The sequence below is a fragment of the Leptopilina heterotoma genome, unplaced genomic scaffold, assembly GCF_015476425.1.
Source record: "Leptopilina heterotoma isolate Lh14 unplaced genomic scaffold, ASM1547642v1 Lhet_278, whole genome shotgun sequence".
NCBI lineage: Eukaryota > Metazoa > Arthropoda > Insecta > Hymenoptera > Figitidae > Leptopilina > Leptopilina heterotoma.
In genome coordinates, this window is record NW_025110986.1 from 2,630,289 (window position 1) to 2,646,436 (window position 16,148).

Below are 16,148 nucleotides of genomic sequence, written 5' to 3' on the forward strand. Positions count from 1 at the left end.
CCTGGGAAAAAGAAGAGCTTCTGCGCGTTGGTAGCAATTGACATACGCAACGCGTTTAATTCCGCAAGATGGAAAGATCTCATCGAGTCGATGGAAAAGAAAAACATGCCGCCCTACTTGTTGCGGATAATGGATAATTATCTTAGCGACAGGTGGGTTATATATGAGGGAGACACCTGCACTCTCAGGGAAGAGATGCAGCGTGGGGCTCCTCAAGGCTCGAGGGTGGGTCCATTTGTATGGAATGTATCTTACGATGATTTTCTGCGAATGGATCTGCCCGAAGGTGCGATGATCATCGGCTTTGCGGACGACGCGTTGTTCGTGTGCACTGCCGAGAGTGAGGAGGCTCTTGGGACATTGGTGAACGAATGTCTGCGACTAGCAAAAAGCTGGCTGGATACCAGAGGTCTTGAAATGGCCCTGGAAAAGACCGAGGCACTGCTGGTCACAGACAGACGTGGTTATGAGCTCCCACGAATCGTGATAGACGGATTCGAGGTCAAGTGGAGTAAACAAATTAAATACCTTGGTGTGGAGTTGGATGGAAGGTTAAACTTCCACCACCACATGGCTACGGCGTCAAATAAGGCGATCGAGTGTGCGGCTAATCTTTCACGGTTAATGCCAAATGTTGGCGGACCCCGTGAACAAAAAAGAAGACTGGTGGCGAGTGTCGCCCACGCTAAAATGCTCTATGCAGCACCAGCGTGGGCCCCATCCCTGAGGAGTAAAAGATGTGTGACCATCTGTGAAAAGATACTGTCTGCGCAGAGATCGATAACAACGCGTATCATCTCTGCATATAAGACGGTATCTACGAGTGCTGTGCAGGTCCTTGCAAGTGTCCCGCCAGCAGATCTTTTGGCGAGGGAAAGGGAAGAAATGTTTCTCTTTTCTAAAGAAAGCAGTTCCTTGAATGAGGAATTAAGACCAAGCAAGGGCCTGATCCGCAAAGAAGCGAGGCACAGGCTCATAGAAAGATGGCAAGAAAGATGGGATGGTGAGGAAAAAGGTCGATGGACTTATCGCCTTATCCCGGCACTCGCCACCTGGATAAATAGGAAACACGGTCAGGTTTCCTATTACTTGACTCAGGCGTTTACAGGTCACGGGTGTTTTAACTCGTACCTGTGTCGCTTTAAATTACGCGAGAACGAGGTGTGTGCATATTGCCAGTTCCCTGAGGACAACGCGGAGCACACCCTCTTCTCATGCAAGAAATGGGACTTGGAGAGGCGGGCCATGTTCGAAGGTATAAACAGTCAAGTTACACCGGAGAACATGGTATCGCTGATGACTCAGTCGGAAGAGAATTGGCGGCAAGTCGAGAACTTCATAATCTCGGTTATGTCGAGGAAGGATCTCGACGGCCGCCAAAAAGCGTAATTTAAACAGCTTTTAATTTTGATCGTTTGTTTTTTATTAATTTATTTTGTGATTTATTTGTCCTTATACATTTTTTTTAATTGTTTGTGTTTTTTTTTATTCATCTTTGTACAGTTTTATGTTTTCAATATTTTATACGCGTTTATTTTTTCTTTTTTTTTATATATCCGTTTGCAATTTTATCTTTTGACTGTTTACACTTAATTAAACATTTGTTTTATTATTGTTGTGCTGTTAATTCCGCTTTTATATTGAAATAGTTTTAAATTTTTAACTATTAACGCAGGATAACCGCAGAGAAAAGCAGAAAGTCGCATTAGCGACAGAGTTGGAGCGCCACCCTCGAAGGCTAAAGTCTTACGACAGTTCCGAGGGAGGGTAAAGGGCTCCAGAAGAAGGGTTACGGGTTTTAGTGGGTCGGGCTGGCAGTAGGTCGCCAGTTTATTAAATTTACTATTTTATATATTTATTTTTCTTTTTTTTATCTACTTTTGTTTTATCACACCAACCCCACATAACCTTGGAGTGCGGAATCCAAGGTATCTGTAAGCAGATTTCCCAAAAGTCCCTAAGCAAAAAAAAAAAAAAAAAAAAAAAAAAAATAATAATAATAATAATAATAATAATAATAATAATAATAATAAATGGAATATCACGTTCAGCATGCTAGCGCGCGTAACTTTTGGTAGTAATAGTCATAATGTTTACTTTCATAATTCTCACAGGTGTTCCGAATGTTGGACCCAAAAATGTTCCACAAACTTTTTTTGTCCTACTGCAAATAATTCTGAACTTGTACTAAAAAAAAATTTTTTTTTATTATTTGATTGAAATTTTTAGACAAAAGCAAAATTATGAATTCTTTCTGAATATAGAAATAATAAAAAAGTTAAAATCAATACATTTTTAGGGTAATTCCAAAAAATTTAAAAAAATTTTAATATTAAAAAAAAGTAAAAACCTCGGTGGAAATATTATTTTCCAAGTAAATTGTAGTGTTTTATTAGAGGTGGTTCAATGTAGACACACATCCTTCAAAATAAGAAAAGTGTAGCTGGTTAGAAAAAAATTAAATTTCATTATTTAATCATAATAATTTGTGTTTGTAACGTGTGTATTAACTAAAGGAGTACTTCAGTTTTATTTTCATACAAAAACCTGATCAAAATTTGTAAAATTTAATTAGTTCTTGGACTTTATAAAAAACCCGATCAATGTAGCCTACCCTCCCCTACAGATAAATTTGAATTAGATTCAACGAAATTTTTTTTTTTATAAATTAATTTATTGAATGTTTTTGATATGTTTATACAGACCCATGTGACAAACAGTACATGATTCTTGAGTGTAAGAATAAATTGATCTGAATTGTTGTCATTGAAGCTAATATCTTTGACTCGGTCCTTTTTAATGGCACTTAGTTCGATTGATACTAAAACTATTTTTTAATAATAATAGTTATTGTAACTTTTTAACTCTGACGATAATAATAATTACTGAATAATTATTAATTAATAATGCAGTATTATTATTAAAATAAAAAGTAATAGTAATAATTTCAATTAAAATTCTTAATTAAACTCATTTACGACTATCTTATTACTATTAAAATTTTCTTTTAATGTTTAACATTTTTTAATTAATTAAATTCTAATTTAATGTTTGTGAAAATCAAATAATAACAAAAATTACAACGAAATTGTTTCAAATTAAAAATCATAATTTCATTGTACTATGTTTGCAAGAAAAATTTAGACATTTTTTTCATAATGTTGCGTTACTAAGTAAATTTTTATTTTAAATTGAATCTAAAATACTTTGATTCTTGCATAGAATTTTATTAAAATTTTAAAAAATTCAATGCTATCCAGTTTGTTAATAATTGCAATTAAAAAATTTTGTATTCAATGTATTAAATATTTTTGGACAGAATTGAATTCTTTCAAAAATTTTACTACAACTTTCTAAAATAATTGAAGTCATTTAAAGAAATTTATTAAAGTTTGGAAAAAATTGAATGTTTACGAAAAATTGTATTCTTTTTTAAATAAATGAATTCTTGTAAAAATTGTTATTAATATTTTTAAAAGTAATTGAATTCTTGCAAAGAATTTTGCTATTCAATGAAAAATAATAAAATGTTTGCCAAGAACTTTATTAACATTTTTTTAAATAATTGATTCCCTGAGAAGAATTTTATTATTTATGAAAATAATTGATTTTTTGGGGAGAATTTGTATTATTTTTATAAAGAAAATAAATTTAATGAAAATAATAATTGGATTCTTATAAAGAATTGCGTACGAAAATTTTTGAAAGTAATTGAATTCTTTCGACGAATTTAATTTAAATTTAAATTTATCCAATAAAGAATTTAGTCAAACAATATCTCGTTACACCATTCTTCTGTGTCCCAAATTATGATAGTAGTTGAATTTTTTCCAAAATCAGCCGAAAGCAGATATTTTCCATTTGAATTTATCGATAATGTTTTTATTTCGTTCGACAATTGAGAAAAATGGTTATAAAAAATAATTTACATAGGTATAATATTTTATCTAACGTGTCCTTGGAGTGTAAACATTTCTCTCGAACAATAATCGTACAAAATTGTCACAAACATACGATGAAGCATAACCAATCAGAGGTCTTTTTTTCGTTGTTAAATTTACTACTGTCACTGTAGAATTCATTCCAAAAATCCATTTTATATTCTGGAAAAAATACGAAATGCAGTACAAAATAAAATGCAAAATAAAATACAAAATAAAATAAAATGTAAAGTTAAATAAAAACTAAAATACAAAATTAAATATAAAACACATAAAACAAATTCTTTCAAGTTTTAAACAAAAACGACAGAACAAAATGTTTTTTTTAAATGGGAAAGAGAAATAATTAATTTTTTACTTACAAAAGGACAAAGATTGGAATTTTTTAAAGTAGAATTAGTTATAGAAGAAAATTCGGAATCTGTTAATTCAGATATTGTTTCAGAAGAAATTCTCGACATTTTTTTATGGTATAAATTATATAATAATTTTTGTAATTAGATTTTTTGATAATAGGTTTTCAATTTTTGTTTTCAGAAAATTTCTTTATTTTTAAAAGTCACTTTTGTAACTTTTCATTCAATGGAATGAAATTCTAGAAATATAAATTTATTTGCCTCATTTTCTTTCGAGAACAATTGCAAGACACTTAATTATTTCAGTCTGTTCATTGCTGTCTGAGTTGAATGCTTGTTTCAACTTTTATTTTTCGCATTAAAAAAAAGGCGGCAATTCATTAAAGAAAAAAGAAAATTGAGGGGAAAAAATTTAAAAATAAATAAATTGGAATAAATTAATATTTTTGAATTTAATAATTAGTTTTTACTATTTTTTCAAATAGTTGATTTGATTAGTCGATTAATATAAAAAATTAATTTATCAATCATATTAATTATGTTAACAAAAAAAAGTGAATTAATTAAAATTATTTTTTAAAAATTGTGACAAAATGAGACAATTTTTAATTTTTGTTTGTCTGATTTTTAATTTTAATATACAATTTATTTACTTGGCACCAATTGATATTTCGAATCTTTTGATGCAACGACTTTTTCTGTCGACCAAATCGGTACGTAGGTAATTAATAATATAATAATTGAAAATATAAAAAAAAAATTTTATTTCCTGGATCTTTTTTTTTATTTTTTTTGAGAACTTATTTAGTTAAATTAATTAATTATAGGTATTTATTATTATCGTTATAGTTAATGAATAAAAATATATTTTTTCCAGATAAATTTTATGAAAAGATTTGGATATTTGCCAGCGAGTGAAAAGTCAGAGTCTCTTTATAAGGAAAGTGCTTTGGTCGATGCAATAAAAAGTCTACAAAAATTTGGAAATATTCCAATGTCTGGAGAAATTGATAATAAAACTTTAGAGGTAATTTTTTTTTGATCCATTAATTTAATTAAAAAAGCAACTTTTATTCTTTTTTTAAAATTAAATCCTTATTTTTAATTTATTTAAATTTTCTATTTTTGTTTTTATTTTTAAAATTTTCTATTTAAGAATTTCTACTCTTTCTAATTAAAACTTTTTTCCTTGCAATTATTTTTTTTTGTAAATAAAAAAAATGGGAAAAAATTATTTTCTTGCAAATAATTAAAAAAATTTGTTTTTCAAGTTGATGAAAATGCCACGTTGTGGAGTTGCAGATATAATAAATTCGAAAACTCGAGAAAAAAGATATATTGTCGGCTCCGAAGGATGGAGGAAGCGCAGAGTCACTTATTAGTAATTATTAACTTTTCTTTTTGTGTTTTTTATTGTCTTTTAGACAAAAACAAAAAATATAAAAATAATGGTAATACTAATTCAGCATTGCCAATTGGTCTCCAAAATTGAAAGAAGAATCTGTAATTAAGGAAATGGAAAGAGCATTCAATGCCTGGACTGATTATTCGAGACTTAATTTTCAAAATATTGACAATCCTAATGCAGATATTACAATAAGTTTCAGCCAAGGATCTCATGGCGACGGGTAATTTCTTTAATTTCAATACTAATTTAAAAAAAAATATTTTTGAAAGAAAATTTTATGCGTATGGAATTTTTTTAACGATAATGAATTTAATAATTTAAATTCAATTTAATTTAATCATTCATTTAAAAAAAAATTATCAGAAAAAAATGTTTTGAGTTTAGGTATTTTTGAATTTATTTTAGATATCCCTTCGATGGACAGGGAAATATTTTGGCGCACGCCTTCTTCCCCTATGAAATGGATTCATTTGGAGGCGATATTCATTTTGACGATGATGAAAAATGGGAGATAAGTTCCAATTATTCTGAGGATGGAACGGATTTTTTTTCAGTCGCTGTTCATGAATTAGGACACAGTTTAGGTTTATCTCATTCAACAATACCGACATCAATTATGTTTCCCTATTATAAAGGATACACTTCTGGATTTCAATTAGATTATGACGATCTCCTTGGATTATACGATCTTTATAGTGAGATAATTCTTTATAATTTTATTTATTCCATTATTTTTTTAATAGGGTTGCCACAAATCACTTCGAGTCATGCTATAATGCTTTTAATATTCAGTTATTATCTAATATTTTAACTAAAATTCATTTTTAAATCAATTGTTATTAGAAAATTCTACGAGAATTCAATTATTAAAATACAAACATAAACAATTTAGTAAATATTTCAATGTTTCTTAACATTGAATTCTCATAAAGAATTTTATCAATAAATTTTAAAATAATTGAATTTTTTCGAAGAATTTTAATAAAATTTTTAAGAATAATTACATTTTTCGAGGAATTCCATTAAAATTCTTTTAAAAATAATTGAAATTCTGCGATGAGTTTTTTTATAATTATGAAAATAATTGAATTATTGCGAAGAAATTTATAAAAAATTTGTGAAGAATTGAATTTCTGTGAAATTTTTATTATTTTTAAAAATAATTATAAAAAATTTTCCCGAATTCAATGATTTTCATTATCTACTATTTTAAAATACATAGTAGATATTGAAAATCATTGAATTCGGGAAATTTTTTTATAATAATTAAAATTTTGTCATAAAGAATTTTAACAACAATTTTTTAAATAATAGAATTTTTTCGACGAATTTTAATAAAATTATTTTAAAAATAATTGAAACTGTGCGATTCAATTATTTATGAAAATAGTTGAATTCTTTTGACGAATTTTATAAAAATATTAGCTGTCGTACTCGTCTTCGCCGGGTTTTAGTTTCTACTAAAAAATCTATTTTTATTTTTCAAGTAGGTATAATTTTTCCATATCCCTATTGAAAATTTCCACATGAGATTTTACATTTTACCCGTTTTTGCTTAAATGATGCCCGGATAGAATTTTGAAAAGCAACAACATACCCCAAACTTTTCTAAAATTCAAGAAGAAAAATTTTAATTCATAAATAGGAATTTGTTATTTATTTTCAAAGTCATTTCTAAAACATTTCTAGAAATCAAAAATAAGAAAATTTTGATTCATAAATCCCAATTTGCCCCAGTGCCCGCTGAAGTCAAATTTCAGTTTTATTGATACTTTTACTGTACCCTTTATATTGAACATATATATTTTATTTTCTACGTTAGATATGACAATACATACTATGAAATTTTCAAACTTAAAACCTTAAAATATCAATATAGAAATTGTTTGCAAACTCACGTTCATTGATTTTAGAAAATTTGTAATAGACATCAAATTCATGACTCTAAACTTGTTAATAAAATAAATTTAATGAATGTAATTTAAAATTTAAAAACGTCAACCGATATCAATACGAACTTCATAAAAAATTAAACAATATTCAACAAAAAAAATTAATTAAAAATTCTGTCGAAAATCAAAAATATGATTTTGGCTTAAAAATTCGGATTTATTATTTATATTTCATTTTTATAGTGAAAATTAGTTGTATTTATATTAAAAAGTAGATACAAAAAATGTCACATCAATTTGACAAAAAATTTAAAAATTTTCATTTTTTGAATTTTGTTAAAAAAGCTATAACTTTTGTTCAGCTTAATATTTTTCAATCGGATATGGCTAGGATTTTAAGTTAGACTAATACCTAAGAGTCAAGTCAAGTAGTCTTTGTATCGCGGACAGACATACATACATACATAATTTTTTTTATTGTCATTTTTGGAATTCTTACTACTCGAATAGAAAAACTAAACATGAATTTTCAAATTCTATGCAATGTACAGACAAAAGTCTGATCTTATTTATAAAGATTTTTTTAAAAATTTCATTCTTTCGAAAAAATTAATAAAAATTTTATAAAATAATTCAATCTTGTCGACAAATTTTATTGCAATTGAGCAGCTGGATCGAAGAACCGGCTCTTCGCTCGGACCGCAAGCGCTAATATCAGTCGGGTCACTCCTACCCGACTGGATAGGAGTGCAGTCCGAGCGAAGAGCCGGTTCTGCGATCCAGCTCCACAATTGTATTGAAAATAATTGAATTGTTTCAAGTTTCAAGTTTTTATAACAGGGTGTCTACAACACCTGGAAAACCTGGAAAACCGGGAAATGTCAGGGAAATTAAAAATGTCCTGGAAAACCTGGAAATGTCAGGGAATTTTTTCCATGATAACTTGAAATACTCTTGAACAATATTTTTAAAGCTCACAATTAGTTTTACAAATTTTTAGTAAAAAATTAATAGTAAAGCTTTCCAGAAAAATCTAATTAATTAAAAAAAAATTTCCACAATATTTATTATATTTTGAAAAAATTCATAATTTAAAATTTATTCTTTTACATTTTAATAAAATTCTTTGCAAAATTCAATTATTTTCATAAATAACAATATTCATTACAAGAATTCAATTATTTCTAAAAGTAATGCATTTTTTCTTGGAAATTCATTTATTTAAAAAAATTCTTATTAAATCGTTCGAAAGAATTCAATTATTTTAATAAATAATAAGAATTATAATAGAATTCTTTGTAAAATTAAATTATTTTTAAAAACTTTTTGCAATTCAATGATTTTCAATATCTACTATTTTCACAAAATTTCCAAATAGAATTTAATTATTTAAAAATTTTTTGTAAAAATCTTCGTAAGAATTCCATTTTTTCGGGAATAATACAAATTTCTCAGGACTTCAATTATTTAATTTGAAATTTTTTTATAAAATTGTTAACAACTATTCAATTATATTCATAAATAATAAAAATCATCAAAGAATTTCAATTATTTCTAATCCAATTTTAATCGAATTCTTCGAAAAATGTAATTATTCTTAAAAATTTTATTAAAATTCGTCATCAATTGAAAAATTTGTTGGTAAAATTCTTTATGAGAATTAAATGTTAAGAAACATTCAATAATTCAATAAATTATTTTTGTATTTAAATAATTGAATTCTAATAAAAATTGATTTAAAAATTAATTTCAGTTAAAATTTTGGATAATAATTGAATATTAAAAGCCGTATAGCGTGAATTTTTATAAATGATTGAATTTTGAAATTAATTTTTTTGAAATATGTTAATTGAAGTTTTTATTTTCGAATATATATTTAATTGAAGAATTTACGAATAATTGAAATTTCGTAAAATTGATTTAAAGAAGAATTTTAGTTAAAAATTGTTGAAAATAATAATTGAATTGATAATGATTTTATCACTCGGTTATCTTTAATTATTATAAAACATGAAGAAATCGATCACTCCGAGTCGAAGACTCGGAGTTATCGATATCTTTATGTTTTATAGTTATGAAAAATTTAATTTCTAATTTTAAGTAAAATGTTCTCTTATTTGACTCGGACTGCTTATATTTTTGTTCGTAAATGGTCCGTAATTTTTCATTTTTAGTCCGTAAAGCACGTATTTTTAAATACTGTGTCATTGGTTCGAGCCCTGATAATTTTTTTAAAAATGTTCATTTTACATTCATAATTTATAACGTTGGTGACGTTTACAATGATTTAGAAGAAAAAAAAATTTCCTATTCAAACTTTTGTCTTAATAAAACTTAAAAAAAAACTTAAAAAGGAAAATTTTGTAAACGTAAAATATTGTTTTCTGAGTGAAAAACAGTTTTTTTCTTCAAATCGTTGATAACAAACGTTGTGAATACTTCTCCCACGTCATTTATAAGTACATATTATCAAATAAAATTTAAGCAATGTATTTTCTATTATGTCGATTCTTAAAACCTGGAAAAAAAATTTTAGAAGGCCTGGAAAACCTGGAAATGTCAGGGAAATTTTTTTCAAATTAGGGAATGTTCATAAACTACGTAGCACGTCTAGGGGGAGGGGGGGGGGGTCAAGCAATTATCTACCATAAGAGGAACAAATGGCACTAATACATGTAATTGCGTCCACGTGGGGGGAGGGGGGGATAAAATTTCCAAAAAAATTGATCTACGTAGTTTATGAACGTACCCTTAGTTATAGACACCCTGTATAAGAATCGCGTTTGTTAATAATTGCAATTAAAAATTATATTATTGAATTGTATTAAGTATTTTTAGTTATATTTGAATTCTTCCAATTTTTGAAAATAATTGAATGCATTTAAAGAAATTTATTAAAGTTTAAAAAAAAATTAAATGTTTACGGAAAATTTTATTATTTTTGAAAATATAAATGAATTCTTGCAAAGAATTTTGTTATTTATGAAAATAATCTAATTTCTTTAAAGAACTTTAATATTTATTAAAATAATTGAATTTTTGCAACAAAGAATTTTTATTATTTATGATATAAGAATTGAAAATTCTTGCAAAAAAGGTTATAAAAATTTTTGAAAATAATTTAATTCCTCTAAAGCATTTTAATATTCATGAAAAAAATTGAATTTTCGCCAAGAATTCTAATAAATAATTGCTTAATAATTGGAATTGTGTGGGTCACTATTTATGATTAATTCATAAATAGTGACCCACAACTTTAGAAATTGAGGTGTTTAAACTTCCTGGGTCCCGAAATTGAAGCACTTACGCAAGCGCGCGTTCACGTCCTCTGCTACCGCGCACAGTGGGAAGAAATGCAGTGTTTTGGACAAAATTCTGCCAACAATACAAATCTCCACCGATTTCAATTTTTTTTTAAATACTAAAGAAAGTTTTTTGTACAAGCCTTCACTGCTATAAATTTGAAATTTTCAAAATTTTTGTATTATTACAAAAGCGAGTAATTTTTTCATTTTGTTAACTAAACTTGTGCATTATAATGTTGATATTTAATTGAATATATTACTATAAAATATATCGTAAGACTTTTTAGAATAATAAATATGTTTTAATACATTAAAATAAAAGTGTTCTTTCATAAAATACTTAATTTTGTTTCATTTTTAGTGGTTCGCCGGAAAAACCACTTAAGTCATTTGTTATAAAATAATGTTATTAAAGTAGCAAAACATTGTTTACTCGACCTTCTTTTCTTTTAAAGTATTCTTTGATAACACCTTTGTATTGAGAAAAATGAGCGATATAATTAATACGTAAATTATATTAGTAATTCGTTTCTGAATCTTTAATTTAATTTTTTCGTCAAAAACTTAAGTCGACTTAGGTCGTTTTTCTAGCGAACGGCTCAAATGTAAATTCTTTCGACGAATTTAGTTAAAATTGTATTGAAAATAATTGAATTCTTATAAAGAATTGCGTACCAAAATTTTTGAAAATAATTAAATTCTTTTGAGGAATTCAATTAAAATTGTTTTGAAAATAATTTAATTTAGAAGAAGAATTTTATTATTTATAAAGATAAATTAAATTTTGACGAGAATTTGAAAATAATTGAATTTCTGCAATAATTTTCAACTTCTTCAAAATTCAATTTTTTTTAGTGTTTTTAATTTTAACCCTCCGTCACACACCTTAGAAATAATTACACCATATTACACACGTGTAGAGGGAATCCCTCACCACATTATAAAATAAGCAGCATTGCAACATAAACGAAGGAATCAACAAAAATTTAGTTTTAACACAAACTTACAAATATGTAGTAAATTATTTCAAATCATAAAATTAATTTTCGGTCTCACAAATAAAAAATAATTACACGAAAGCATATCTTCGAAGGAATTCCATTTCCACTTTGCGCATGTAAAAATAATGTAACATTAACAAATACGTAAAAAAATCATTAAATAATTCATTTTAATTGCATTTATAATCTAATTTTGTCAACAACCAACAGTGGAACAAAAAATGTTTTGTCAACTTGATTTTTTTAGCTTAAAATTTCCTCAATTTTTCGAGTCTTTTTATAGCTTTGAAGCCTCATAATTAAAGATTAATTATGTTTAAACTAAATGTTTTTATAGAAATGTGTTGAAGAGGGAACTGTCGAAAGGTATTATAGAAACTGTGACGAAACCGTGTGTGACGGAGGGTTAATGAAAATTCTTCTAGAAGTCTATTATTTTTAATAATTAATTAAATATATATTAACAAATTTAATGAATTTCCGAAGAATTTGAATAATTAAAATTTTTCAAAAATCCCTGACTTTTCAATGTTTTGAGAATTTATTAATGAAATGAAATTAATTCAAATAATAATTTGTTATAAGAATTAGAATGATTCAAATAGAATTTATTTATGAATTTATGACCCGAAGTGATGCATAATAAATGAAAAAATAAAATCAATTTTAGTTTTACATCACAGAGGAGAGCAGGATATTCCAAGAACGACTGAAAGGGTAAATACAAAATCAACTTCAGCAATAACAGAATTAGAAATTGATGTAACATTATCGACAATTTCCTATTCAACGACTCAGAAATTTGATTTTCAAAATATCACATTTATCGGAGATTATGAATCAGTCGAAGAGCATCGAATTCACGAGAAGAAAATGCATACAGTCACGGACAATTTCACGATTCCTGATATTTGTCAAGGAAATTTTGATACCATTTCAGTATTTAGAAACGAATTATTCATTTTTAAAGGGGAGGTAAGTTGTTAATTTTTTAATTTTAAAAAATTAGAATGAAAAAATTCTAAGAATTACTTTTGTTAAAAATATTTTACTATAATTTTTAGAACCTAATTTCCATTAATTTTCATTTTTAAATTTACACTTGAAGATTTTACATTAAAATTTTTGAGAATTCAATTATTTTCGCAAAATTTGCAATTAAAATTCTTCAAAAGTTGATTTTCAAAAATTGTAATAAAATAGGTACTTGAAAAAAAACCTATTACCTATTTTCAATTAAATTTTACAAAATCTCTTTTATTCAAAATCTTTTTAATTGTATATTTAAAAAATTTGATTATAGAAAAATTATTCAAAAATAACTTTTCAAAGTTTTGTTTATAGTTATACTTTTCACACTATAAAGATCGAAATAAGTTGCATTTTTGTGGTATTTGGTTGCAATATTTGGAAGAAAAATCGAAAAAGACGCATTTTTTGAAATGAAGTCGAATAAAGTCGTATTTCTTTGAAAATACATATTTGAAAAAAGTCATAATATCCGAGGCCTGCATTTATGAAATAATTTAATTATCAATAATAATATTAAAAAATTATTCTCTAATTAAATGACTTTTTTAAGTACCTTTGGCATATGATTCAACGTGGAATAATGGATAACAATTATCCAGTGAAATTTCATCAACTATTTCATGGCATACCAAATTCAGTGATTAAAATTGATGCCGCTTATCAAAGAGAAATCGATTCGAGTATCGTTCTCTTTTCTGGTTTGTAGTTTTTTATAAATGAACCTAAACGGAAAAATTAATCCACTTCCACATTTTTTATACTATGTATTCATTAAAAATTTTAAATTGACAAAATTTAGTTTATGAACTTGAACTTTTAATTTTCAAGTAATTTCCTTTTAAATATAGGAAACAAATATTGGATTTACAATGGCGAGAGATTCATTAGCGAAAATCCGGGATTATTGTCCGATTACGGAATTCCCGATCATGTGAATAAAATTGACGCAGTATTTGTTTGGCCTAAAACAGGAAAAACTTATTTTTTTCGGTAATTAACAATTTTTATACAATTTCACTTTTAAATATTTAAACATATTTTTTTCAAATTAAATACCTAATATTTTTCGTTTCTTTTTTAAATATATAAAAATAAAGAGACGATGAATTTTGGACCATCAATGAAATTGAACAGTTGGATTCAAATTATTCTCATGATGATGAAAAATTAAATGGTATTCCAAGAAATTTTGACACCGCAATGACCTGGACAGATGGTAAAAATTGTGCTTAACAAAAAAAAAGGAGAAAAAAGTCTATATAAATGTATAAAAATAGTTATTTTCAGGTTCAATATATTTTTTCAAGGACAAATATTTTTGGAAATTTAATACCAAAACTGCAGCAATGGAAAATAATGGTCATCCATTATTTTCGACACAATATTGGCTTGGATGCCCGGAATAAAGTAAATATTTTCTCCAACACTTGCTCTGAAAAGAGTACTTTTCTTAGTAGAAAAGTGTGGCGAAAGTAGATCTTTTCTCAACTGCTCCAAAGAGCGTGGCGAAAGTAAAATTTGGCGTGGCGAAAGTAAATTCAGCGTGGCGAAAGTAAATTTGGCGTGGCGAAAGTAAATCATGAATTTATTCTTTTTTCTTGTTCTTTGACCGAGATTTATTTTGTATCTAACTTCTTCCCCACTCAAAACATTCGCCTTTTATTATATTAAACATAAGCAGACGTTAAATTAAAATTATATGAAACTCACGAAGAAACCTTTCCTCGCAAGGCGTTGGAGAAAACGTAGTGCACAACTCGTGGTGAAAGAATGATTTTTCTCGAGTGATTGCTGCTCTCGCTACGCTCGAGCCGCAAACTTCACTCTCGAAAAATCACACTTTCGCCACTAGTAGTACAATGTACTATTTAAACAACTAATTATTCAGGCCTCGAATTTCTAAATTCAAAACTTGAATCACTTTGTTAAATAAATATTTAAATGCTTCTTATTTGTTTTACGAAGGGAAATAAAATTTAAAAAACTCCAATTTAACAAATTCTAAAAACTTTGTAATTTTTATCATTTTTATCCTATTATCCTTCAAAAATTCAATTATATTTTCTACAATTTTTAACTGAACTTCATCTCTAAATCAGTTATTTTTAATAATTTTCTTAAGTTATTATTTAAATACAAAAATTCAATTTTTTATAATAATTGATACTGTAACTGTAAAAAACATTTTCAAATAATTATAATAAAGAGATTCTTAAAATTGAAAAATGTCCAAACAATTTAAATTTGGTAACATATCTTTTAAAAATAATTGAAATTAGGTCGAATTTTATAAGAATATAATTGAATTTTTAAACAGTATAAAAAAATAATCGAAATTTTTGAAGAATTTTAATTATAAATATGAACATGATTTCTAAAAAATTTAACTTTTAACAATTTAAATTTATTTTGTTCTAAGATAAATGGGTCAATCCACTGAAAATCATCTGAGAGAGGTCGCTGGCATATTCTTAAAAAATTTAGTTTGAAAATATGTGAAACTAGATGAATATCTGAGTTTATTAATCATAATATTATCATGTAAATTGTATTCCCTTTTAAATTATTATTAATTGAAAGTAGGAGGTTCACGGCGAAATTTCGTAACCTTAAATGTTGCACTTTCTTTGGAAACGTTATTGTTCAAAAACTATTAAATATTAGATAATATTACTTACCAGAAACATAAATTAATTTATTCTGCGTGTAAATTTGATATAATTTTTATACAATTATTCCATTCAAAGATATTAATTTGAATTTAAAAATTTTATCGAAAAAAAATTTTCACAATTTTCCGAAGCTTGGAACTTTTCTTTGGAAGCTTTAAAAAATTTGGGGTTTTGCGCATATTTTAATATTCATATAATTTACCTGCTATTAAAATTTGATAAGGGTATTTTTCTTCGTTTGAGAAATAATAATTTTGGAAAATTGTTACTTCAAAAGTTTTACATCTCTCTCTATTCTCATTAAAAAAAGAGAGACGAGTAATTAATTGTTTTGTTTACTCCAGTTCCCTATGATTAACCTTTTTCAGTAACAATTTTTCAAAATTATTATTTCTCAAACGAAGCAAAATACCCTTATCAAATTTTAACAGCAGGTAAATTATTTATTGAATATTAAAATATGTACAAAACCCCAAATTTTTTAAAGCTTCCAGAAAAAAGTTCCAAGCTTCGAAAAATTGTGAAAATTTTTTTTCGATAA

The 16,148-nt window shown here is 26.2% G+C and overlaps 1 protein-coding gene across 1 annotated transcript; it reads left to right on the forward strand.

Moving 5' to 3' along the window:
• Positions 1–4,865: 4,865 nt before the first annotated feature.
• Positions 4,866–14,513, forward strand: LOC122504085 (matrix metalloproteinase-25-like). The gene is made up of 10 exons (XM_043614982.1): positions 4,866–5,010; positions 5,175–5,324; positions 5,569–5,678; positions 5,764–5,925; positions 6,111–6,400; positions 12,574–12,878; positions 13,486–13,633; positions 13,784–13,925; positions 14,033–14,151; positions 14,223–14,513. Exons 1-10 carry the CDS (start codon positions 4,891–4,893, stop codon positions 14,339–14,341), a joined length of 1,665 nt encoding a protein of 554 aa, XP_043470917.1. The 5' UTR covers positions 4,866–4,890; the 3' UTR covers positions 14,342–14,513.
• The last annotated feature ends 1,635 nt before the right edge of the window (positions 14,514–16,148 follow it).

Coding starts and splice junctions, on each gene's coding strand:
- LOC122504085 (XM_043614982.1), top strand. CDS start 4,891: ATGAGACAATTTTTAATTTTTGTTTGTCTGATTTTTAATTTTAATATA. Junction 5,926..6,110: donor CAAGGATCTCATGGCGACGG/GTAATTTCTTTA, acceptor AATTTATTTTAG/ATATCCCTTCGATGGACAGG. Junction 12,879..13,485: donor TATTCATTTTTAAAGGGGAG/GTAAGTTGTTAA, acceptor GACTTTTTTAAG/TACCTTTGGCATATGATTCA.